General features: G+C 43.9%; 1 protein-coding gene across 6 annotated transcripts in view; it reads left to right on the top strand.

The window, feature by feature from the left end:
- SFXN5 (sideroflexin 5) overlaps positions 1 to 25,044 on the top strand; it is a 534,682-nt gene that overhangs the window by 12,378 nt on the left and 497,260 nt on the right. For 5 of the 6 annotated variants that reach the window (XM_033953624.1, XM_033953617.1, XM_033953601.1 and 2 more), the window contains exon 2: positions 6,573 to 6,641. The exons of the other annotated variant lie outside the window; for it this stretch is intronic. In XM_033953624.1, coding sequence (XP_033809515.1) covers positions 6,573 to 6,641 — 69 coding nt within the window. The remainder of the gene's footprint in view (positions 1 to 6,572; positions 6,642 to 25,044) is intronic. 6 annotated transcript variants of the gene reach the window in all.

Here is a 25,044-nt window from a genome sequence, read left to right as displayed (position 1 = left end):
GACATCTAAGTCCGTTTATGTCCATCTCGCAAGTCGTCCAAAGTTAAAAAGAGCCTAAGACATATTTTTGAAAGAGATGTCCAACTTTTTTTTACTTTCAAAAATCGTCTAATTATACGTCCTGCCGATCTGATCGTCCAAGCTGCTAAATCATCCATCTTTATGCCACATTTCCGTCCAAGTCCAAAATGCCTAGAGCAAGCCCTGTTGGACGTGGGAGGGGTCTGCAAAGTGATGGATTGACCACCCAGACATGCCACCTAAATAGTGGGGTACCTTACAGGGCACTGCTGTAAACTTCATAAAAAGGGTGCCATTGCTTCTGCTCCCTACAGCTCCCTTATAGGTCATGATGAACCCCCCAAACCACCTCCAGAATCCCCTAGACCCACTTATCTACCACCCCAATAGCCCTTATGGCTTCAGGAGCTTCTTATATGCCAGTAAAAAAGGCTTTTGGGGGTGTATAGGGCAGTGCACGTTTCAGTATCAATGCAGTGATTACAGGGACTTATGGACATAGGTCCTCTTCTCTATGGTCCCTAATCCACTCCCAGGATGACTTAAGCTGCCTCTGGGCTGGACGGCTAGGCTTTCCTATGCCAGGCGGCCAGGTGATGATGGTTTGGAGGCTGAAATTTAAAGTTGTGAATAAAATTTTTATGGGGGTGAGGGGGTTGGTTTATCACTGAGGTAGTATGTGTGGGTCTGTATTATGTGTTTGAAGTGCTTATCTGGTGAGTTTAGGTGGATTTTTGTGACTTAGACCATGTTTTACATGGTCTAAGTCACAACGTCCAAGTTCCGTCTAAGCTCTGTTGTAAAACTTTCGGTTTTACATGCTGTACGACTAAGTCTAAGCCGGCCCACTTCCTGCCCAACTCCCGCCCTCAACACGCCTCCCAAAACACTCCGTTTAGCTTTGGACATTGAGCGGCACTATGAAAGCCTAGGTCGTTTAGAAATACGTCCAAAACCCGTTTTTATTTTCGTCACTTGGACGTTTTTGAGAAATGTTCGCCAAGTGCCGATTTAAGCCGGTTTTTGGACGTTTTTCTCTTTTGATTATGAGCCCCTTAGTGTATCTAAATAACTGCTTTACTTCCAAAACCCCTCTATCATCATTCCTTGACGATTTTTTTAACATCTATAAACTCCTTCAAGTGGTTTGGAGAAAAAAAGTGTATTTGACTCCTAAGTACCTAACCAAACACTTGCAGGGGTATGCTAAAAGAAATGTAGCTCCTAATTTAATAGTCTCTTGACGCATAGAAAGGAATTATTTCCTCTGTTCTTGAGTGGTCTTAGCAACATCAGGATAAATCCATATTTTCTGTTCCCCAAATAGTTTTTGAGAATTTTTAAAGTACAATTTCAAAATCATGTTAACATCTTGCTCAAATACAAATGATACTAAGAGCATAGCTCTATCAGTGTCAGCTGTTATTGTTTGTTCAAGAAGAGCAGTCAAATTAGCAAAATCTATCTCATTGTCTTTTTTCCTTTTTCTTCTTCTTCTCCTCCGGGAATCTTTATTTGGTAAATAATAAATCTTATTTACTGGAGGAATACAATTTGAAGAAATTTTTAAATTTTCAATCAGATATCTTTTTATTAAATCCAGGGGTAACACACCCGGGATTTGTGGAAAATTTAGGATATGAAGATTTAAATGTCTATTAAAATTCTCAAATTGTTCCAATTTCCTATGTATTGAAGTATTATCGAACTGTCTTCTTTTAACAGCTTCCTACACCAGGTCTTTTTTCCCCAAGAACCCCCTTCATTTAATTTTTTCCCCTTTCCTATTGTATTCTCCTTTATATGTATTCTTTATAAGAAATTGTAGTTCTTCCCTTTTTTCCCCATTGTTCTCCGGTCATAAGATGAATAATTATCTGTGTATGTCTAATAATTTATATTGTTTGTTTCCCAGCTATTTTAAATTATTATGTACAACGCTTTGTACCTTTGGATGAGCGTTTAATCAAAAAATTAAATAAACTGTGAAACTATAAAGCCTCTTTCCCTCACATGCCCCCTTTTTTCAGCTCCAGCTCCAAACCCCTTTTTATCCCCCCAGTCCCCTTCTCCCATCTTTTTCCCTTTCAGCCTCCAGCCTCAGCCCCATTTTCTCACATATCCCTTTTGCAGCCTCCTTCTCACACATATCCCCTTTCTGCCCCCAGCTCCCTTCTCTTATACATCCCCATTGTCAGCTCCCTGCTCCTTTCCTCTCACATGTTCCCTTTTTACAATACCGACCCCAGCTCCAGCCCCCTTCTCCAAACTATCCCTTTTTTTCAGCCCCTAGTTCCCTTCTCCTATTTGACCCCTTTTATCTCTGAAGTCTGGCTTGGACCCTGGTCCAATGAAATCAGTTCCCATTTGCTCTGGAATGCCGACAGCATATCGTGCACTGAGACGCTTCGCTGCTTGACGGTTCTATTGTACTACGCATGCATTTTAATGTGGCACGGAGTTTGCCGTTGGGATTATTTAAAATATGCTGAGGCAACAGAGCTGCTTCAGAAATTGGACTTCTGCCAGACTTATTTGATTTTGTTTTTCAATTTTCTCTTCCAGTTTATGAATTATTTTAAATTTTATTCCATTGTTTTTACCCCTATCCTTTTTATTTTATTAACTGAATTCTATTGTTTAACGGTTCCTCCCTTCTATTCCTTTTTACATATTCCTTTAATTCATTTACATATCATTTACATAGATGGTGCTCCTATCTGTAAAATTAGGAATTTTTATGAAATATTCTACATACTTCTCTCCTCTCTACTCCTTTCCTGCCCTCCATAGACCTCCCTACCCTCTTCTAATCCCTTCCTCCATAATGTCTCCTAGAGCTTGTAGAGGTATGTGTAACGCATTAATGGAAGAAATAAAAATAAATCAAATATACATATTGAGATCTTTGAGTTTACCCCAAATGTATCTTCTGCTCTATTCTACTCCAAGGAAAAATTGAGGATAAGGAAGCATGGAGGGCAAAAGTTAAGAACTATAAAAGAAAAATTAAAGAAAAAAGATGTATTTATTCTTCTTCAAAAATAGGAACCAATATATATTAGATACTAATGAACTATTTAGACTAGTCAATGCACTTTTTGAAGTAAAACCACTTGAAATAGGCCCCACAAGATCATCCTCCTCCTTCAACTGAACTGGCTCAACACTTTCATTCAAAATTACATAACCTGAGAAGTACTGACTCAGGAAAGGACCATTCTGATTTTGAGATGTTTTCTCTTGCTGCAAACTTTTCTCGTGCCGATTTAAATTGGTATGAATTTACAACTCCAAAATGGGACCATTTCAAATTATACAATAAATACGCAAAATCTCATTGTCTCTTAGACATTTGTCCTTCAGCAATATTAAGAACTGCACCAATACACTTTAATATAGATGTGCTAACCTTAATTAGTTCATTATTACAACATGGCAATTTTCCTATAAATTTAGATCATATAATAATTAATCACTCCGATAATTAAGGATCCAAAATATCCAATATCTACTGTTAGTACCGTAATTAACATAACTTCATGCTTCTTAACCGCGCAACCATAAGTTCTATGCGGTTTACAAAAGATTATAAACTAAAGACAATTTAAGAATGACAGAAATAAATTATTTGACCAAGTATTTTGAAAAGAGATAAGTTTTCAGTTGAGTTCTGAAATGTTTATAAGAACAGGCTCCAAGCAATAACAATCGAAATTCTCTGTCATGTGAAGCTGCTTGGAATGCTAAAGTATGGTCCAGAAATTTCTTGCTTTTACAGCCCTGTACTGATGGAAAAGTAAACAGGGCATGAGACTTTCTACTATTTTTATACAATGCTAGAGAGAATCTATTAACCATATAAAATGGAGTGGTACCATACATAACCTTATAGCAAAAGCAACCCAAATTAAACAAAACACGAGCCTCCATTGGCAGCCAATGCAACACACAATAGAATGGAGTCACATGATCATATTTTTAAGACCATAGATCATTCTAACCACTGTATTCTGAATGAGTATGAGTCTAACCATGTCTTTCTTGGGAATTGTTAAATATACAATATTACAATAATCCAAAAGACTCAATAATAAAGATTGTACCAGAAGTTTAAAAGAAAAATCAAAAAAGGGTTTAATGGTATATAATTACAGTGAGTATCGAACTCGACTATCTTGATCAATTTTCTATTTTACACCTTTCCCAATCAGGTTTTCATTCACTTCACAGTACTGAAACAGAGTTGGCATCTCTTCTTGATTATCTTCACCAACAATTCAGTGTAGGCATGAATGCCTTGATTATGTAGTTTGATCTCAGCAGTGTATTTAATTTAGTAGATTATCAAATACTGCAGAGATGTTTGGAAGCAATTGGAATATCTGGCCATGTCCTTAATTGGTTTAGGGGTTTCCTGGAAAGTCATATTTACCAGGTTCATTCTGACTATTCTTTTTCTCCTAAAATCGATGTGGGATGCCCCAGGGTTCCCCATTATCTCCCACAGTTTTTATCCTGTATCTAGCCCCCTTGGGAATTAAGCTTTCCTCCCCTGGAGTTAAGCTCTACAGTTATGCAGACGACATTACAATAATAATTCCGACTGTAGCTTTCTCAAAGGATACTTTACAATTCATACTCACTATTTTAGAAGCTGTAGAAACATGGATGAAAGATTTCAGAATGAAACTTAATCCGGACAAAACAACATTTTTCCTGGCTTCTCCTTCAAATAAGATCAAGGAAGATTCCATAAATTTGTATGGGATAACATTCTACCAGTTATTAAAATTTTGAGAATCCACTTTGATCAAAATTTGTCATGTGTTGTTCACATTAATACTCTTGTTAAAAAATGTTATTTTCTGTTATGGAAGCTTCGAACAATTAGGCCATATTTTGACCTTTTCTCCTTTAGGCTATTGATACAGTCACTTATTCTAAACACTTTCGATTACTGTAAGAAAAACATCAAGAGGTCTGATATTCAGTCTGAAAAAATTCGACCATTTGACAAAATATTACCAAAAATTGCACTGGCTGCCAATTGAGACGAGAATATTGTTTAAATTTGGTTGTATATGTTTTAAGTCTTTACATGGTCTTGTACCTAGTTATGTTCTTGACCACTTTGAATTTGCTACTAGAAAATGCCCTACATGGGGTTTGCAGATATTTGACTTTCCATCTATTAAGGGATGTGTTTACAAATGATTCTTTAGTACAGTACAGCCACAGTAAGTAGTTATCTTACCGTTTTGCCAAACTTCATTCTATCTGGCTTAAACAATGCATTAAGGTCCTCAGCGGGCCACCACACACTCAAGTAGTTTCATTGTGTCTGGCTTTATGCTCCCATTCCTCATCGGACCAATAGATATTTTTATAAATATTTTTAAGACTTATTAATTTAAATATAATTTTAAATATATGCTAAGAATACTTAGCTTTGTATGTTCGACGCTAGTCGGGAGGGAACAGCAATTGCCTAAGTCGTTTCCTGCCTTGCCGCTCTGTGAATGGCGGACCAGCGCTGTAGGACAGGAGCTTTCAGCCTCCTGCCCTTCTAACCTGCTTTCTCCCCCCCCAGCGGAACCGGCAGAGCGGCAAGCAGGCAGATGCGAGTTTTTCAATTCCTGCCTTGTCCCACTCCGCTCTGTGAATGGATGTCCCAACTGCGTGGGACAAGGCAGGAAGCGAAAAACTCACACCTGCTTGCTTGCCGCTCTGCTACTGCTGGTGCCACTCGGGGGGAGAAATCAGGAGAGAAGGGCAGGAGGCTGAAAGCTCCTGCCCTACAATGCTGGACTGCTGGAGGAGTTAAGGTAAGGGGGAACCCTGCTTGCCTCGGGTTGGGGGGGCCCTGTCAAGGGGTGGAAGAGTGGGGGGCTCTGCCCTGCCACTAGGCCTGCCTGTCTGTCACTAGGCCTGCTTGCCTGCCTGTCACTAGGCTGCTAGGCCTGCCTGCCCTGTCCCCTAGCCCGGCCTGGCCTGCCCTGTGCCCTGTCCCGGCCTACCACTAGACCACCAGAGGGGGGACAGGGTACAGAGACAGGGTGCAGAGCCTGGCAAGGAGTGTGGGGTTGGGTGCAGAGCCTGGCAGGGAGAATTTGGTTCAGAATGTTTTTTTTCTTGTTTTCCTCTTCTAAATCTTGGATGCGTCTTATGGTCAGGTGTGTCTTATGGAGCGAAAAATACAGTATTTTGTTATTTCAAGTGATCAATTTATTTTCTACAATCCTGAAATTTTTATTATTTGTGTTGTTTATTTCTATTTTTGTTATAACCTACAAATTTGGTTGTTAATTAATTTTCTGGACTTTAATTTATTGTGTTTGAGAAGGAATTTTTATCTTTGTATGGATTTTATGACATCTGTAATCTACCTTAACTAGAATATTTGTGATAAATGTGGATTATAAATGCACAATTTTGATGATAAAGATTTACAGACACAATATGTTGCTTTCATCTCAAGAACCAAAATATATTTGCGTTATTCTGAGGGCTATTTTACAAACTGACTTTAAAAAAAAAATTCTTTTTAGACTACTTTCAATGGAAGATTCCGACACTTCCTGGACATTATTGATCCTCGGACTCTTTTCATTACTGAGGTATGTAATGCATAGAATACTTTCTTTTAGAAACAATTCATTCTTATTTTAAAACATACTGTAATTAAATCTAATAAATCATACAGTTAAAAGTAAATGTTCCATGTATCACAAATATTGATGAGGTATTAGCTGTGATCTCAGGCAGTAGTGGCAAATCTTTTGTCTTGAAAGCTGCATTGGTAGCAGGGTGGATTTGATTTAAATCACTAATCAGAAAGACTTGACATGAATCATGGTTTTCTGCAGAAAGACTCAGACTCATTCTTGCTGGTATTATCTTTTCAGATTAATAAATTAACTGATTTGGTTATACTATTAGAAAGCAAAAGTCCAACAGGGAGAAGAATTTCATGAAAATAATCAATTAAGAAAGTGGGAAAAAGCAATGGACTTCCTATAAGAGCCAGGTGATTCAGCATTAAGTCAATTTATTATGTGAGAAATGTAATACATGCAGTAACCTCAGACCCGATAAGTTAGTGTTTTGGCGAAAGAAATGCCTGCCTCAGGGGTTAAAACACACTGGGTCCAATCTCACAAATAAATTTATACCACAAAGAGGTCAGTACCACAAACAGGAGTATAAGTTGATCTCTTTCCAGTGCTTCTGCTCCAGTCTCCTGCCAATTCCCTCCCTCCAGTGCTGTGTTTTGACCCCTTAGGCAGGTGTTTGCTGAAACTCGGTACTGTGTCAGATTTGAGGTTACAGTGTGTATGCATTTCTCACATAATAAAGTGATAATGCTGATTCTCCTGGCTCTTATTAGAAGTCTATTGTTCAACCTCGCTTTTTTCATTATATATTATTAAAATACATACTGTGTTTCCCTGAAAATAAGACAGGGTCTTATATGAATTTGTACTCACAAAAAACACACTACTAGGGCTTATTTTCAGGGAATACCTTATTTTTTTTATGTACAATAATCATCGCTCCTTTCTTCTCTTCCACCCCAATTCTTCCTCGTTCCTTTCTCCCTCCCCCCCTTCCCATGTGCAGCATCTTTCCTCGCCTCTCACCCATCCATCCCCTTGTGCAGCAGCTCCTGAGGCCTCCAAAAACAGCGGGAGCACTCTGAACGGGCTGCTTTGCAGCTTTTCCCGCTGGGGCCAAGCCTTCCTTCTGCAGTGTCTAACCCTCCCTCCCATCCCTCTGTGCAGCGGAACCCTACCGACCCTCCCATTGTGAGCCTGACATACCTCCACTCCGAAGCATCCAGGACAGCAGCAGCGGCAGCGCTTTGAACGGGCTGTTTCCCTGCCTTCACCGCAGGGGCCTTCCTTCTGCCATGTGGCTTCCTTCTGCCACATCACTGATGATGTCATCAGTGATGCGGCAGAAGGAAGGACGCAGCGGAGAAGGCAGTGAAGCAGCCCATTCAGAGTACCTGGGTTCCGCTGCACAGAGGGATGGGAGGAAGAGAAAGACGCTGCAGAGGGAAGGCTGGCCCCAGTGGGGAGAGGTGAGGAAAGATGCTGCACATGGGGGGGGGGGGAGAGAAAGGAAAGAGGAAGAATTGGGGTGGAGGAGAGGAAGGGAGAAATGATTGGCAAATCAGGCAGCACTAGTGTAAGGGATGGAGTCGGGGAGTGTTGGGGTGGCTTCGGGGATCAACCTTAACTAGGGCTTATTTTCGAGGTAGGTCTTATTTTTGAGGAAACACGGTTGATAAATAATTATGAAATTATTGTGAGGTAAAATAGGTTAATCATTCATATTTGTCAACTTCCTAATGTATTTTATGAAAAAGAGAAAAATAATCATTACCTTAATAACAATTTAAATAGTTTACCGTATTTTCACGTAGATAACGCGCACCCGTGTAAAACGCGCACACAGGTATAGCATGCAAAAAACACATTTATGTACAGAAATTTTTATATACTGCGCACACCCATATACCGCGCATGCTGCCCGACTCTCCTTTCGCCCACCCCGACTCTCCTCTGGCCAACCCGACTCTCCTTTCGCCCGCCCCGACTCTCCTCTCCTCTCCCCCTTGAAGTCCTGTCCCCACTCTGAAAGCCTGATGCCCCCCCCTGACGTCCGATTCACACCCCCCCCGCAGGACCGCTCGCACCCCCACCCCGAAGGACCGCTCGTACGCACTCCCACTCCCACCCGCACCTGCACCCCCACCCTGAAGGACCGCTCGCACCCCCACAGCCTCCCGACCCCCCCATCATGTAGAAGCTCCTACCGATGTCCTGCTGCTTCCTCTTGGCGGTCCCGACTCCCCGACACGATCGGGGCAAGAGGGAGCTCAAGCCCTCTTGCCCCAGCCAACCGCGGCACCCCCGACATGATCGGGGCAAGAGGGAGCTCAAGTCCTCTTGCCCCCCCGACTCCCCGACACGATTGGGGCAAAAGGGAGCCCAAGCCCTCTTGCCCCGCCGACTCCCCAACTCCCCAACAATATCGGGCCAGGAGGGAGCCCAAGTCCTCCTGGCCCTGGCGACCCCCCCCGCTAGTTGTTCGTGCCAGGAGGGAGCCCAAACCCTCCTGGCCACGGCGACCCCCTACCACCACCCCGCACTACATTACGGGCAGGAGGGATCCTAGGCCCTCCTGCCCTCGATGCAAACCCCCCTCCCTCCAACGACCGCCCCCCCAAGAACCTCCGACCGCTCCCCCAGCCAATCCGCGACCCCCCTGGCCGACCCCCACGACACACCCACCCCCCTTCCCCGTACCTTTGTGTAGTTGGCCGGACAGACGGGAGCCAAACCCGCTTGTCCGGCAGGCAGCCAACGACGGAATGAGGCCGGATTGGCCCATCCGTCCCAAAGCTCCGCCTACTGGTGGGGCCTAAGGCGCCTGGGCCAATCAGAATAGGCACGGGAGCCTTAGGTCCCTCCTGGGCCAATCAGAATAGGCCCGGGAGCCTTAGGTCCCTCCTGGGGGCGGGGCCTTGGGCACATGGTCGGGTTGGGCCCATGTGCCTCAGGCCCCGCCCCCAGGTGGGCCCAACCTGACCATGTGCCCAAGGCCCCGCCCCCAGGAGGGACCTAAGGCTCCCGGGCCTATTCTGATTGGCCCAGGCGCCTTAGGCCCCACCAGTAGGCGGAGCTTTGGGACGGATGGGCCAATCCGGCCTCATTCCGTCGTTGGCTGCCTGCCGGACAGGCGGGTTTGGCTCCCGTCTGTCCGGCCAACTACACAATGGTACGGGGAAGGGGGTGGGGGTGTCGTGGGAGTCGGCCAGGGGGGTTGCAGGTCGGCTGGGGGGGCGGTCGGAGGTTCTTGGGGGGGCGGTCGTTGGGGGGAGGGGGGTTTGCGTCGAGGGCAGGAGGGCCTGGGATCCCTCCTGCCCGTAATGTAGTGCGGGGTGGGGGTAGGGGGTCGCCATGGCCAGGAGGGTTTGGGCTCCCTCCTGGCACGAACAACTAGCGGGGGGGGTGGGGGTCGCCAGGGCCAGGAGGACTTGGGCTCCCTCCTGGCCCGATATTGTCGGGGAGTTGGGGAGTCGGCGGGGCAAGAGGGCTTGGGCTCCCTTTTGCCCCGATCGTGTCGGGGAGTCGGGGGGGGGGGGCAAGAGGGCTTGACCCTCTTGCCTCGATCGTGTCGGGGGTGCCGCGGTTGGCTGGGGCAAGAGGGCTTGAGCTCCCTCTTGCCCCGATCGTGTCGGGTGTCGGGACTGCCAAGAGGAAGCAGCAGGACACCGGTAGGAGCTTCTACATGATGGGGGGGGGGGTCAGGAGGATGTGGGGGTGCGAGCGGTCCTTCAGGGTGCGGGTGTGGGTTGGAGTGCGCGCGAGCTGTCCGTGGGGGTGCGGGTGCGTGCGAGTGGTCCTTCGGGGTGGGGGTGCGAGCCGTCCTGCGGGGGGGGGGGGAATTATGTAAAAAAAATTTTGTACAACGCGCTCACGCGTATAACGTGCAAGGGTATGCGCGGTACATAAAAACCACGTATAACGCGCGCGTTATATGCGAGAAAATACGGTATATAACCAAAACAGTAACATTATAGCATACGTATTCTTGTATTTGCTTAAATGTCCATGTTAACTAATGTGGCTAAACAAAATATCTTTAAAATAACTTACACTATCAGCTGGGTCCACACATGAAAAAACTTTAATTCTGTTGCAAAGATATAGGATTCCGTACTATAACTGTTCCTTCTCTCTAGTCACGAACTTTGTAGAAAAGGGTGTCATTCAAATCTTCCAATTTTTCCCTTTCTGCACTGGAAAACAGATTCCAAATCGGGGGGGGGGGGGGGGTCTAAAAAAACCCAAACCAACCAAATTTGAGGATTTTGGGGGTTAGAGGAAGGTTGCCCCACATTCAAAACCCCCTTTTTCGATATTTTTCTGTTTTACAGTTCAGCTCCAATGGGCTGTTTTTGGTGCAAATTTTTATAGCGGCAGCCATCTTAGATGTTTAGCTTTTTTTCCAAAGTCTATTTTTTTATGCCTCAAAACCCCTCCTTTTCCAAGGGATCATCTGCAATGGATTTCCTAAGTCAGTCTAGTCCTCCTAATTCATGCATTTTCGGTGTGGAGTTAACGGCTGAAGAGGGGCCATGTTCCACATGGTGTGGGAGGAAGGGGTAGCAGCTTTGTGCTGCCTCTCTTCATTCCTCCAGGGTGCTAGAGCCCCAACAAGCCCAGAGAGCTTGGTCTTTGAGGAAGAAATCCCATCCAGAGGCTGCATGTAGTGAGGAGTCTAAATGCAAGCGCCTATAGGCAGAGGAGGCCTGACCTCTCCAGTCAGGGATCTTACAGGGCCCTTTGTGGTCTCCAGTCCAAAGGTTTTCTGACTTTATCAGTCTCCTGTGGAAAGCTTACTTAACAGGCCCAGAAAGTGCTACGCTTCCAGTAAGCACGCCAGCTTCGCCTCAAGGGGGTTCATGTCCCAAGCAGGCGTCTCCACCTCACAACACTCCTGTTCCTAATGTCAGTGACCATTCGGAGCACAACTGGGAGGACGGGAAGTCCCTTTCCATGCCTTTGTTGTCACAACATTCAGCTGCATCCTTGGATGATTTGGGGTCCCTTTCGAGGACCAGAGGTCAGGAGACTGTGATGGCTTTTGTTCATGGGGATGATCCCTCCGTTTCACGTCTTTTCTGACAACCTCTGTGTGTTGAAGCTGGATTTTCGACAACCCTGCATCTCTCAGTGTTCCATTTATGTGCGGCACTAATTCATAGACTACCTTTTTTTCTGGCTAATCTGGATATCACCACCTTAGTCATTGATCATAGTAGATGCCTGGGGGCTCTCAAAAGGTGGCCAAAGCTGTCTAGGTTTTATCCTATGAATCCAGACTTCCAACATCTCTTTTTATCTGAAAGTGGATATCATAGTAGCGCAAGTGACTAAGTGCACATCCCTTCCTAGTGAGAATGAATGATGCTGAAAGATGCACAGCATCGTAAGGTGGACATGGTCCTTAAAATGCAGTTTGAAGCGCAGGCTTTGGGTATCAAAGCAGCAGCAGCTGCCTCGTTTGTAGCAAGGGCCTGCCATACCAGATTGTGGACTAGTCCTTCAGAGCTGGGGGACACCTGTCCCCATATGATGTTCTTTATGACATCAGAGTCATGAGCAAAGTTTCGTCTTACTCAGTTTCTGCCTGCTGGATGCTTTGGATCAGACAGTGGATGGGTGATTCAGCTTCCAAAGCCACTCTCAGCAGATTACCCTTTAAGGGACAGTTGCTTTTTGGCAATAGTTTGGACAACCTGATGGACTGGCAGATTGTCATCCCAAATCCCTCCCGGACAGCAGGGGTTGCCATCCCGCTGGGAGTGGCAGAAGCACTTTTTGGATTTGGTGGAGATAGTTCCCGCAACAATTCTGTAACAAAAACTAGAACTCCCGCAGACCCCGGAAGCTCAATGTTTTGTCATGAGCGGTTCTAAGGATTAGACCAGGGGTGCCCAATACGTTGATCGTGATCAACTGGTCAGTTGCTCAGGCAACTCCGGTCGATCGTTGAGCCATGCAGTTTCCTTTCTGTGCTGTCCGGCTTTCTCTCTGGCCTCCCGCGCATCCCTTTACTTAATTTTAGCAGGGAGAAGCTTGCAGAGACGATCACCAGTACTTTAGCGATTCTTGCAGGTTGCCATAGGCCTCAGAAACTGTCATCCCTCTGCCGCGATCCTGCCTCCAACATCAGAGGAGGGGGCGGTACCGCAACAGAGGGGCGACAGCTCCTGAGGCCTATGGCAACTTGCAAGGATCGCTAAAGTACTGGCGATCGTCTCTGTAGGCTGCTCCCTGCTAAAATTAAGTAAAGGGATGCGCGGGAGTTCATGGAGGAACACACAGGCCTCCGGTGGCGGGGGAGGTGGGTAGTCCTTCGAGGTGGACAGGCCTTCAAGGGTGGTTGTGCAGGCTTTTGGGGGGTACAGGCCTTCAGGGAGGACAGGCAGGCCTTCATGGATGGGGTGCAGGCCTTCAGGGGGGCAGGCAGGCCTTCAGGGGTGGGTGCAGACCTTCAGGAGGGTAGTGCAGGCCTTCAGGGGTGATGGTGCAGGCCTTTGGGGGGGAGGGAAGGGGGGTTCAAAGAGACATGCATATGCCGGACTTTGGGGGGAAGAAATAATGGATCTAAAAACAGAGGAGTGGGAGAGAGATGGTGGACAATGGGATTTAGGGAGAGAAGGAACAGAAAGGGAGAGAAGTTGGACATAAGGGATGGTGTGAAGGGGGGGATAGAGATACTGGATAGAAGGGTAGTTGAGAAAAGGTAGATCTGTGGATGGAGACAAAAAAAAGGAAAGATTCCAGACCTCCAGGGGAGGGAAGGGAAATGGAAGGGGAGGACAGAGATAGAAGATGGATGGTTAGCACGAAGAAAGAAGCAAGTTATCAGAAGACAACCAGTGCCTGGGACCAACAAGATTTGAATAATGACCAGACAACAAAGGTAGGAAAAATGATTTTATTTTCAATTTAGTGATCAAAATGTGGCCGTTTTGAGAATTTATATCTGCTGTCTATATTTTGCACTATGGCCCCCTTTTACTAAACCGCAATAGCAATTTTTAGCGCAGGGAGCCTATGAGCATCGAGAGCAGCGCAGGGCATTCTGCGCAACTCCCTGCGCTAAAAATTGCTATCGCGGTTTAGTAAAAAGGGAGGGGGTATATTTGTCTATTTTTGTATAGTTGTTACTGAAGTGACATTGCATAAAGTCATCTGCCTTGATCTCTTTGAAAAAAAAACCCAGAATATAAATGATAATTAACATTTTCTCTGCGTACAGTGTGCTTTGTGTTTTTTAAAATTTTACTGTTGGTAGATCATTTTGACTTGGTCATTTTAAAAGTAGCTCACAAGCCCAAAAAGTGTGGGCATCCCTGGATTAGACCATATTCTTTCCCTCGCACCCTTATATTACCATGATGCTGATGGAACATTAGGAGGTCCTGGAGGGGCCCTTGCTGGTTGCCAAGACAATAAGAACAATATATCCAGTAGAAAAGGATTAGGTCCCAATTCCTGCCCCATACTTTCTCTGTCATTTGGAAGACAGGTGCACCTGGGGACATATTGTAGAGGCAAGAAATGATCTCCAAACATGTCCGCTTTATTGAATATTCTGTACCTCCTTTTATACATTTTACATGGGTAAGGGTCGTCAGCATATGACGTAAATGCAAACCATATGTGGACACAGATCACATGAAACTTTAAAGACATCAGCATTTTCCTCTATCTCTGGCTGGAGTCCAAAAGGTCAGAAAAAGCCTTAACTAGCAGAGCTTCTAATCTAAATCTGTCTGTAATACGGCTTAACAAAACAATTGAATTCACTTCACAACATCTCTGTTCAAACATACATGTCCTTGTAGTATTTTCAAAGAAGGAAAGACTAACAGGGCCTGCCTTTACATCTTTAAACAACATATGCCTAAGGAAAATTACCAAAGTTCTGATACGTGTCCCTTCACCAGTGGCTCCTGACTTTTAGCAGATGTGTGTCCAGTCTAAGGTTGATTCCTTAGTAGCGCAGGTTACCAAGATGACTTTTCTCCTCAGTGAAGGAGAATTGATATTAAAGGATGTGCAGGAACGCAGGGTGTATTTAGTCTTCAAAAGGCAGTTTGAGGCCTTGGCTTTTGGTTTGAAAGCAGCAGCAATGGCTTCCAGGAACGTTCAAATACTATTCTCACCCCATTGGTATTAGTACTATACAATTTCTTATATCCCACAAAATTTCAACTTGGATTCTATGCAGCTTACAATAAGATATCTGAGGTTTACATTACAATTAAGTATTTGGATTAAGTTAAGAAACAGTTCTGGGTGTTACAGTGAGAAGAGATATGTTATTTAGTGTTTTCCTGAACTGGTAGTATGAAGGGATCTGAGGCAGACATAGTGGCAGGCTATTCCAAACCTTGGGACCTTGAAATTCAAATTGAATTTCAAGTGGAATTGAATAGTTTCTTTCGGCAAATTTGAAGGGGGTTGGAAAGGTCAGTTAAAGCCGCTGTGTGTTGTTCTTGAATTGTTGGAAGAGCAGGTACCTATCCTGTTGGACACCAAGAACAGATAGGGATATTTCTTATGTTTCAATAGATATTCATGGGAAGGTTTAAAAATGTTTTCTGCAAATATCCCACCCCCATGTACAATCTACCTCTTAAAAAAACAATAACAAAAACCCAACAGGTACTTGTGGGGAGTGTTAAGACCTCTGACATTCATCGTAAGCCATACTGTTTAATACTCATTGAGAAAAATAGAATAAACCCAATAAATTTTTACTAACTCTTTTCCAGTATAGCATCCTTCATAGTGCATATTATTCTGATTATGTCACATCATAAAATCAGTTTTATGATCCCTCATCAAAACCTCTCTTCCCCTTCCCCACCCCCTTAGCAAATGCACTGGCCCCCATTCCCATTGACTGCCTGAGGAAGTGTTCCCATTTAAGTACCCCCTTTCCTCCCTGCAACTATATACTGTGATATCACAGTTGATAATATAATATTTATAAAACTCAGTAATGCCTGGAGCAGATTTACTCAGGAGAAGCTCAGTATACTGAGCACACTTGGTATCTGATTTACAGGTTTAAACAGGTCAATGTAACCCACCTTTCTCAATGAAAGCAGGATCCGCTCTTTCACTAGGAACTGAAGAAAACCAGGCTACAATTTCCCTTGATTGATCCATAGGTTTGGGCCCTATGCACACATTCAAAGACAATGACAATTCTGCCATCAGTTCAGCCACTAATAGAAACTTTTGATAGATGTCGAACATCACGTCTTCTGTGCATTGGCCTTGCTGGATTTTGGGTACCCCACGTGCTACACTGGAACAGGAAGTTACATTAGCTGTTCCGGTGTAACAGGGACTAAAGAGACCGCGAGAGACTGGAGCTGCCTAGCCTGCAGGCAGTACTATGTTTTAATCTCTAGCACAGGGGTGCCCACGCTTTTTGGGCTTGCAAGCTACTTTTAAAATGACCAAGTCAAAATGATCTACCAACAATAAAAACACTAAACATATACCCCCTCTTTTACTAAGGTGCGCTAGCCGATTTAGCGAGTGCTAAGTGCTAATGCGCCCATTATATTCTTTGGACGCATTAGCATTTAGCATGAGCTAAATCAGCTAGCGCGCCTTAGTAAAAGACCCCCCATATTTATTTATTATATATACTGTGTGCACCTCTTCTGTCCTCCAGACCTCATTCCATTCCCTAACCAACATCTCTCTCTATCCCTCCGGGAGTCCAACTTTTCTTCCTCTCTCCTCCACCCCTATTGGCAACATGTCTCCCTCTCTCTCTCCTCTGTTATGATCATGCATCTCTCTGTTCTTCCTCAGGGTCTCTCCTCCTCTGTCTGCACCTTCCATATCCCAACATCTGCCCCCCTCTCTTCTGCCTCCCCTTTGTTTCAGGTTTCTCCTTCTCTCTATCTTCCTTCTGCTTTCATTTTGAGTCCTCCCACCTTTGGTCAAGGTCTTTGTCTCTCTCACTTTGTCTTTCCCCTCCCCAGGGCCTGGCACCTCTCTTTCCTCGGTTCAGGGTGTTTCCCCTCTCTAACCACTCTACTAGTCCAGGATCTGTCTTCCCCTTCCCTTTTGGTTCAAGGCTTTTGGTTCAAAGCTGCTTTCCACCTCCCCTTCTTAAGGTCCTTTTGTCTCCCTCCCGATCCAGCATCTCTAAGGCATCCCACCAGAGCCCTCGCTATGGGCACAGCCTTACCTCTTGATTGCAACTTCAGCTAATTCCCCTTTATGCCTCTGAAACTAGACAAAACAGTAGCAAACTTAAAATGAATACATTTTAAAGTGCTCAGCAAACGGATGCCACAGGCAGCTGGGAAGGCACTCTGGGGGCCTTACTGGGAGGAGTACTTCCCTAAATGCTATGTTTCATCAAGAGGATGGATGAGGGTACAGACTTACTCCCTCAGTTTATCTTCAAACTGTCCTCGTCTCCATTCTTCCCTCTGGGCCTAACTACCACAGTTAATTACAGCAGCCTGCAGAGCAAATGTAGCAGGCTGCCGTCGGCCTCTGTAGCATGTTCTCTCTACCCTGGTCCCGCACCTCCTGTAATGTCAGGGGCGGGACCGTGGCAGAGAGAACGTGCTACAGAGACCAACTGCAGCCTGCTATGTTTGCTCTGCAGGCTGCCGTAATTAACTTTCATCTGTGATAGGTCCAGAGTGAAGAACGGAGGACACTGAGGGGGAAGCATGTCATCTGAGTAAGACAGCTGGGTGCTCACCTAAATTAGCTAGGCAGAGTGCCCGGCTAAAAGATGCTAAAGACACTAGGGAGAAGACTGGCTCAGCGATCTACTGGCATTGCCTTTTCGATTGACCAGTAGATCGTGATCGACGTTTTGGGAACCTCTGCTCTAGCACTACCGGCAGCTTTGAAAGGTTAGAGAGAGGGAGGGAAGGAGGACAGAGAGCTGACCATGGGGGAAGGGAGTGAGGAGAGAGACCTGACTGAACCACACCAGACTGGACCATGGGGGATAGGGAAGAAGGAGAGAGAGATGCTTGACCATGGGAGAGGGACTAGCAGGGAGAGATAGCCGGCCATGGTGGGGGAGGGCGAGAGAGAGAGAAATCCAATCATGTTAGGGAGGGAGGGGAGAGAGAGATATCCAACCATGTGAGGGGGGAGGGAAGGAAGGAAGGATAAGGTAGGAGCACAGATTTGCAGGGAGAAAGAGGTGCAGATGGGGGGATAGGATGATGTTTGAGAGGGCTGGATTCTGGAAATAGGGATGAAAAAAACAAGGGAAATGATGAGCATGGAATGGTGGGGAGAGGGAAGGGAGGGGAGGGAAGGTACCCATGGAAGAGAACAGAAAAAAAAGGAGAGGAGGGAGATTATGGTGCCCTTGAATGGCAGGGTAGATAAGAGATGGAAACTAGACAGGTTTGAAAAGGAGGAAGAAAAATGGAAGAAAAGTTGATCATGAAAGATGGATATAAACTAAACTAAAACTTAGTTTAATAGACCGAGTCATCAACCAAGAGGAGCTCGACTTGGTTTTCAATAATGAAATACATAATACATAAAGATGGATATAAACTAAACTAAAACTTAGTTTAATAGACCGAGTCATCAACCAAGAGGAGCTCGACTTGGTTTTCAATAATGAAATACATAATACATAAAGATGGATATAAACTAAACTAAAACTTAGTTTAATAGACCGAGTCATCAACCAAGAGGAGCTCGACTTGGTTTTCAATAATGAAATACATAATACATAAACTTGACAAGGAAAAGTAGACTGAAATAGTTAATTTCTAAAATGTTTAGCAAACAAAAAAGTTTTCAGAACTTTCTGGAATAAAGCAAAAGAACCTAAACTTCTTAATGTAAGCGGTAATGCATTCCAGAATTTGGTTTATTTAAAAGCAAAAGAATGATTAAATCTCTTAAAGGTTCTGTTTTTACCACTGAGAGAGGGAAATGTAAGTTTTGATTTTTGAGAACTTCTGGCAAGATGAGATCTATGAACATTCCAGTCTAAATGAATCAAAGTAGCGAAAATGCCAAATAGGATCTTAAATGCAATAGAAATGTACTTAATTGAATTCTGAGATACACTGGAAGCCAATGTAATTCCTTGAGCAGAGGGGTTACGTGGTCACATTTACTGCAGTATTAATTGGGCAGGAAGAGAAGAAAAAAAGAAGAAAGTGAATAGACAGAGCACAGGGAAATAGAACCAGAGATGCGGAACAAGATGATTAGAAAGATAAAATTACTACACAACAAAGATAAGATTATTTTATTTTTAGTTTAGTAAGGGGGTAATGGGATTTGATATACTGCCCTTCTCTGGGACAATTGAAATGTGTCAGTTTTGAGAATTTACATCTGCTATATTTATATTCCCACTAAACAGGAGGAAATGTGAAGGGGCACTTTATGCGATTAATTGCACGACTAAACATTTTAATCTTGATTAATCATACGATAAAAAATTTTAATCGATGTACAGCCCTAGTATTGATATATTATCCAAAATTAATGAACATTAGAATAACTCATTGTAACACCTCAGTATAAAAATAATAAATGTAAACTTAGCAACATTTTGTGGTTGGTTTTGAATAACAAGGAATGGAAAGCTCATTCATTCCTAAATTTCCCCACTGTTTAGCAAAGTTATTCTATCAGCAACAAATTTCAAACTTTTGCAACAACCAATTTTCAGGTAGACAGAAAATTATCACTTCTGAGGTCAGCCCAGCAAATTTTGCTCTTTTGAGACAGGCAGATTCACAGCAACAAGCCCACCCAGCGAGGGAAGCAGGTGCCTGAGTCCCTGGACCCCCACTGGGGGGTCTGTCTATTTCCTGAAAGGTGTGATGATCAAATGATTGGAATTATACATGTAATTGCAGTTTAATTAAGCTCCACCAGGGAAACCAAGCAGGTACAGCAGATATTTCTGTCAAGCTAATTTGTTCTATGTGACATTGACTTAAGACTGTTAACACACTGTAGGAAACATTTTCATTAAAGCAAGCTGGAGGCCTCACAATGACACACAAGCTAAGTGGAAATAAAGCCAGGATCAGAACTTCACTGAGAAAGGGTTTTATGTGTTACCTAGTATAGGATAAACGTAATGCACACACAGTCCTTATTCAGATTGATAATATGACGGCTTTCAACCTTCCTCAAAAACAATCAACATATCATTTCTCCTCATTAGAATGCCTTCTACTCTAGGCTGATATTCAAGCTGATCGGTTTCCATGAATGTAATAAAAAAATCAATTTCTGCTCATGCTACCGTAGTTGGCATTTAAAATCGTCCTCGAGGAATGACAGTTGGAGCTGCTCAGTCACCCAACATTTAAGATCTGCAAAAGAATGGGTATGCTGGATATGATGTTGCAGAAAGCAACAAAAAATGGCAGACCCAGTAGTCCACAGTAAAAACAATCCAAATGATAAAACAAAAGACTGTGGACGATGATGTTCTATTAGATATCTATCGCTTCTTAGATACAAATAAAATGGTCCACATGTGTAGTCCTACCAGACCCTACACGGTCCGTGTTTAATATGATCTTAGATGTCATGAAACTTGTGGAACCTATTAAAAATAAGTATGTCTGTGGTAAAATGTAAAACACCTAAAATAGAAATGTGTAAAAATATGACTCACTTTTGTTCTGGATGTGGCATGTTTAGTCTTTTTTGATTGTTCTTCTTTTTATGTATTCTATGGGTCTGATATTTCACTAGTCATCACCTCTTTCTATATACCATTCAGTCACTCACATTTACAGTATGCAAATGGTTTGTATCTCTGTCACTTTATCACTGTTTTTTTACATTACTATACATTACACATAAGATTCCATAATTATACCTAATTTTTTTAGGACCCCTGAGGAAGGCGTGTTCTCCGAAACACTGACCATATAAGGTCTGGTAGGACTACACATGTGGACCATTTTATTTGTATCTAAGAAGCGATAAATAAATTATCTAATAAAACATTATCGTCCACAGCCTTTTAGATACGATGTTGCACCATTGGTGCTTCCAACTTTTCATATGTGATGCAATGCTTATATTAGATCATCTGGGTCTTAAAAATTCTCAGTTTGTCCTATATACAATTTGTATAAGGACAACAAATTGTATAGATCATCTCCTTAGATAGACAGGTAGTGGAACAATCCAATTTCTCTGTTGTCCCAGGGATTAACAAAAGATCATAACTCCTCAGTGATGCCACAAAGAATGCATTGGCCACATTTAGAATGCTTCAATTGCATGCATATCTCTCTCGAGAATATTCATTATGGATATCCTGAAAATTTGACTGGCTGAGGTGCTTCCAGGACAAGGTTTGGGAACCACTGATATAAAAAAAATTCCCCTAAACAAAATAGAAAATTAAGTTGTTAGACCTCTTCTGAATTTGCACCTCAAAGACAACTGGGCACAGGAAGAGAATGGATATACACAAGCATAGAAAACAAGGGGTGGTGATGGTATTGATGTGGGCTACCTCTAAGTTAGGTTATTTTACCCCAAATTTTGCTATTTTGGCAAGTATCTCTTTGCATAAAATGGAACCCTGTGCTAAATTAGCATACCATGGTAAAATAACCAATCTTAACAATAGCTCAATTTAATAACTTCTCTCCTAAATGACTTTTTTTTATAAATGCTTATTGAGTTTCACATCAGTGCAGAAACATCCAAAAGCAACAAACAAAACAAAAAAAACCCCCTACAGGAACCAGTCAAGCTAACATTGAGAAACTAAGAACACAGCATAGTGTTAACACAGAATTTCCACCGCCAGGTGGAGAGGGCACCCAAAAAAAGAAACAGACACAGAAGAGGAATATCATAAAGTGTCTCTCCACCACAGCAAGTCCCATAGGACCAAGCACAGAAGGTCCACACTGATATAGAAACCTTTTTGTGAGTTTACTCCCAACCCCCTCTCCCCCCCCCACCCCCGTGGTTCCCGCCAGGGACTGAGACAACCGGCAGAAGTCTACTCACTCAGAATCAACGCTTGCCAGCGGGTAAGAAAGAAACTCATGCCACAGAGCCCAATAATTCTTCTACTGGGCTCTCTGATCCTGTGCTCCCCTCACAATTCCCAACCTGCCATCTCTCTCATGGAACCCAACCAGGCCTTTGAGGCAGGGGAACATTCATCCATCCAGACACGTAGAATATGACGCTTGGCCAGCAAGAGACCAATGGCAATAAATTGACATTGGTCCTGAGAGAGGCCCTGATCAGCCAGGTCTCCCTCATGACCCAACACCAAGACTTTATAAGACCATTGAAAAGGCCTACACCCCCCCCTGCAATATTTCCAAAACACAATTCCAATAAGGACCTAAATCTGCACCGTCGACCAACAGGTGTAGCATAGATCCTTTCATATGCTTGCAACGGACACACTCCTCAGGCTCCCACAGGCCCGCCTGCACCCCTTGATACCTGGTAATATAGGCTCTATGCAAGATCTTAAATTGCATCTCCTGTGGCAGAGCATTATGAGACCTCTTGGTTGCGCAGGCAAAACATTCTTGAATAAAGCTGTCGGAGAGTTCCTCTCTGAGATCCAGGGACCAAAGCCGTGACAGAGAGGCTAGGTGGGGGGAAGCCTGTTCATCCCTCCCCAATTTGTACCATGTAGAAACAGAATTGGCAGAAACTGGGAGATAGAGGAAAAATTTGTCAAGCTTATGGAACGACCCCCCCCAAGGAGACCTAGCCAGCTCGCTATAATAGTAATGCCTCAACTGCAAATAAGAATAAAAAGGTTGGCTGGGGACCCCCCAGTTACTCCGAAGAGCCTCCTAAGTAGGGAACCCAGCCTGGGAATATCCCTCCCCACAATGACCCAGATAATAGCCCCGTCCAAACCAGAGTTCCACCAGCCCCTCCCCCCCAGCCGGAAAAGAGGGCACCCCTGTTTGGGAGTCATAGCCCAATTTCCCACCATGCCCCCAACGTGTCTCCTCCACCAAGTCAAAGCTTTCCGGAGGGAATCTAGCCAAATTTTACAGCCCGAAGGCACCCCCCACCGCCAAGTACCCAGCAAAATGTATGCTATAAGATTATAAGGGCGAATCCAGTGTGCTAGGAACCCCCGCGTATAGGCCTCATGGATTTTTTAGTGTAACAAGGTGGCAACATTATAAAGCCGGAGGTCTGGCACAGCGAGCCCCCCCTTGCACCCGACCTTTCATTAATTTCTGGTAGCTAATGCGAGCTCTATGGGAGCGCCAGATAAAATAGCCAATAATAGACCAAAACAGGCGTTCATGAATATTCCCCACCAAAAGGGTAGCAACTGCATGGGGTAGAGAAGTTTGGGCAATAATACAATCTTAATAAGGTCAATTCTCCCAAAAAGGGATAGCGGCAGGTCACCCCAACAAGTACATGTATCGCAGAAACCCTCAATCTTAGAAACAATGTTCCTCTGATAGACTCGAGCCCAATCAACACTCAAGAAGATACCAAGGTATTTCAGGTCCTGTGCGGCCCACAGGAAGGGAAAATGGGTGTTCTCATGAGAGGCACAGGGAACCGAGACCACTATCGCCTCTGATTTCCCAAAGTTAATAGGCCAGAAAATGAGCCAAATAGATGGCTCAAGGCGACGATATGTGGGAGAGATTACAACTCATTCAGAATATGGCTGCCAAAATAATCTTTGGTAAAAATAAATATGATCATGTTACTCCACTGTTGAGGGCATTGCACTGGCTTCCGATTTATTGGAGGGTCCAGTTTAAATGTGCAAATGTGATTTTTAAGAGTCTATATGGGATTTTCTTCCCATTATTTCCTCATTCTTTTAATTCTTATTGTTTTCAGTCTACAAGGAATATACATAAATTTAAATTAATTAAAGGGATTCAAACTTTAGCTAGGCTTTCACATTCTTTGCCATTCACTTTGGTTAAAATTTGGAATGATCTTCCTTCAGTTATTAGAACTCTCTCTTTGTTGACCTGCTTTAGAAAAACTTTGAAAATGTATCTATTTACAAAATATCTCACTGATAATTGATAGGAATCCCTAGCTGACAACTCTTTGCTGACATTTACTGATTTTCCTTTCTTTATTATTGTTTATCTACGGTGTTAAGATTATGTTTTGTTAACCGGTTCAAGTCACCTGGGAATGACCCGGTATATAAGACTAAAGATTAGATTAGATTAGAGAGAAGTGGAGGCCTCATGAACAAACTATAGCATGTCATCTGCGAACATGGCTATACGGCATTCCTGACCACTGTAGCCGGCACCAGAGCCTTCCCATGGGACTCCTCAGTGCCTCTAGTGGCTACAGCTAAAATTGCACCGGCGTGTGACCCAGTATGGAGTCACCATGCAGGAACTGCATTAATATGAGTAAAACAAAAACAGAACCAATGCATAAAGTTACAGGTTCGGTTTCTAAAGAAAATTTACTATCAGAATGAAACAGAATGGCAAAATCCCCAAATCAATGTAACTTGCAAAACACAACAGAAAAAAAACTCCCAACGAGAAAACTCTGGGTGAGTTCAGGATTTCTCCTCACAAATGCCAATAATTTCTGTGATTTTATTCTCCACAGAGCTTCTTGCAATAAGGCTTTCAAAGCCTGCTCCTAGCAGGTTTCAAGAAAGTTCATTTCCCTGCAATGATACACCAATACTCAATCAGTCTTAAATAGCAAAGCCTCCAGCTTATCTTATAGCACTGCTGGGTCTAGGGGAGTGCCTCAAGTTTGCCTGAAAAAAGCTCAAAAACAGTTTACAAAATCCCTCCCAGTTGTTAGCAAACTTCTTCCCACAAAAGCACTTCCAGCTTAACAAACTGCAGAAAATCAAAATGGAAAAACAATCCCACAGTTCAGGAAGTCCATGCAACTAACTGAAAAAAAAAAAAAAACTAACCTCAGCCAGAATAGCAAACAGAAGGAAAAACTCACAGTTCTTTGCTCAGTCCTTGCAAATGATTGCCAAGCCTCTTTTCTTGCAGCTTCACAACACACGCTGGCCTGTGCTGCAAATGGTGGTGTGGACCCAGCTTCTTCCACACCCAGGTCTAAGGCATTACCCTAGTTTGAGCCAGCAATGCTCTACTTGGGAAGAGACCCATGTCTTCCCTCTCACCTCCCCTGCCAAGTGCAAACTACTGGCTTTTCATGAGAGGAGCCACGCCCTGCTCTAACTGAACCTTCTCTCACCTGGGCTTCTCTCTGGCTCCCCCGGTGGACACCAGGGAAACCACAGGGACCAAGGCAGGCATGGAGCCTGACTGGTCACACCACCCACCTGAATACCTACGAAATCTGGAGAGCTTCAAAATTTGATGGCCAGAGATTCTAAAGATAGTATTAATAAAAGGAGAGAAAGGGGGCAGCCCTGCCTCATTCCCCGATGTAGGGA

This window comes from Geotrypetes seraphini, chromosome 1, assembly GCF_902459505.1.
Source record: "Geotrypetes seraphini chromosome 1, aGeoSer1.1, whole genome shotgun sequence".
In the NCBI taxonomy this organism is placed as follows: Eukaryota; Metazoa; Chordata; class Amphibia; order Gymnophiona; family Dermophiidae; genus Geotrypetes; species Geotrypetes seraphini.
Note: the sequence above shows the minus strand (reverse complement) of the source record. Positions and strands in the feature narration are given on the sequence as shown.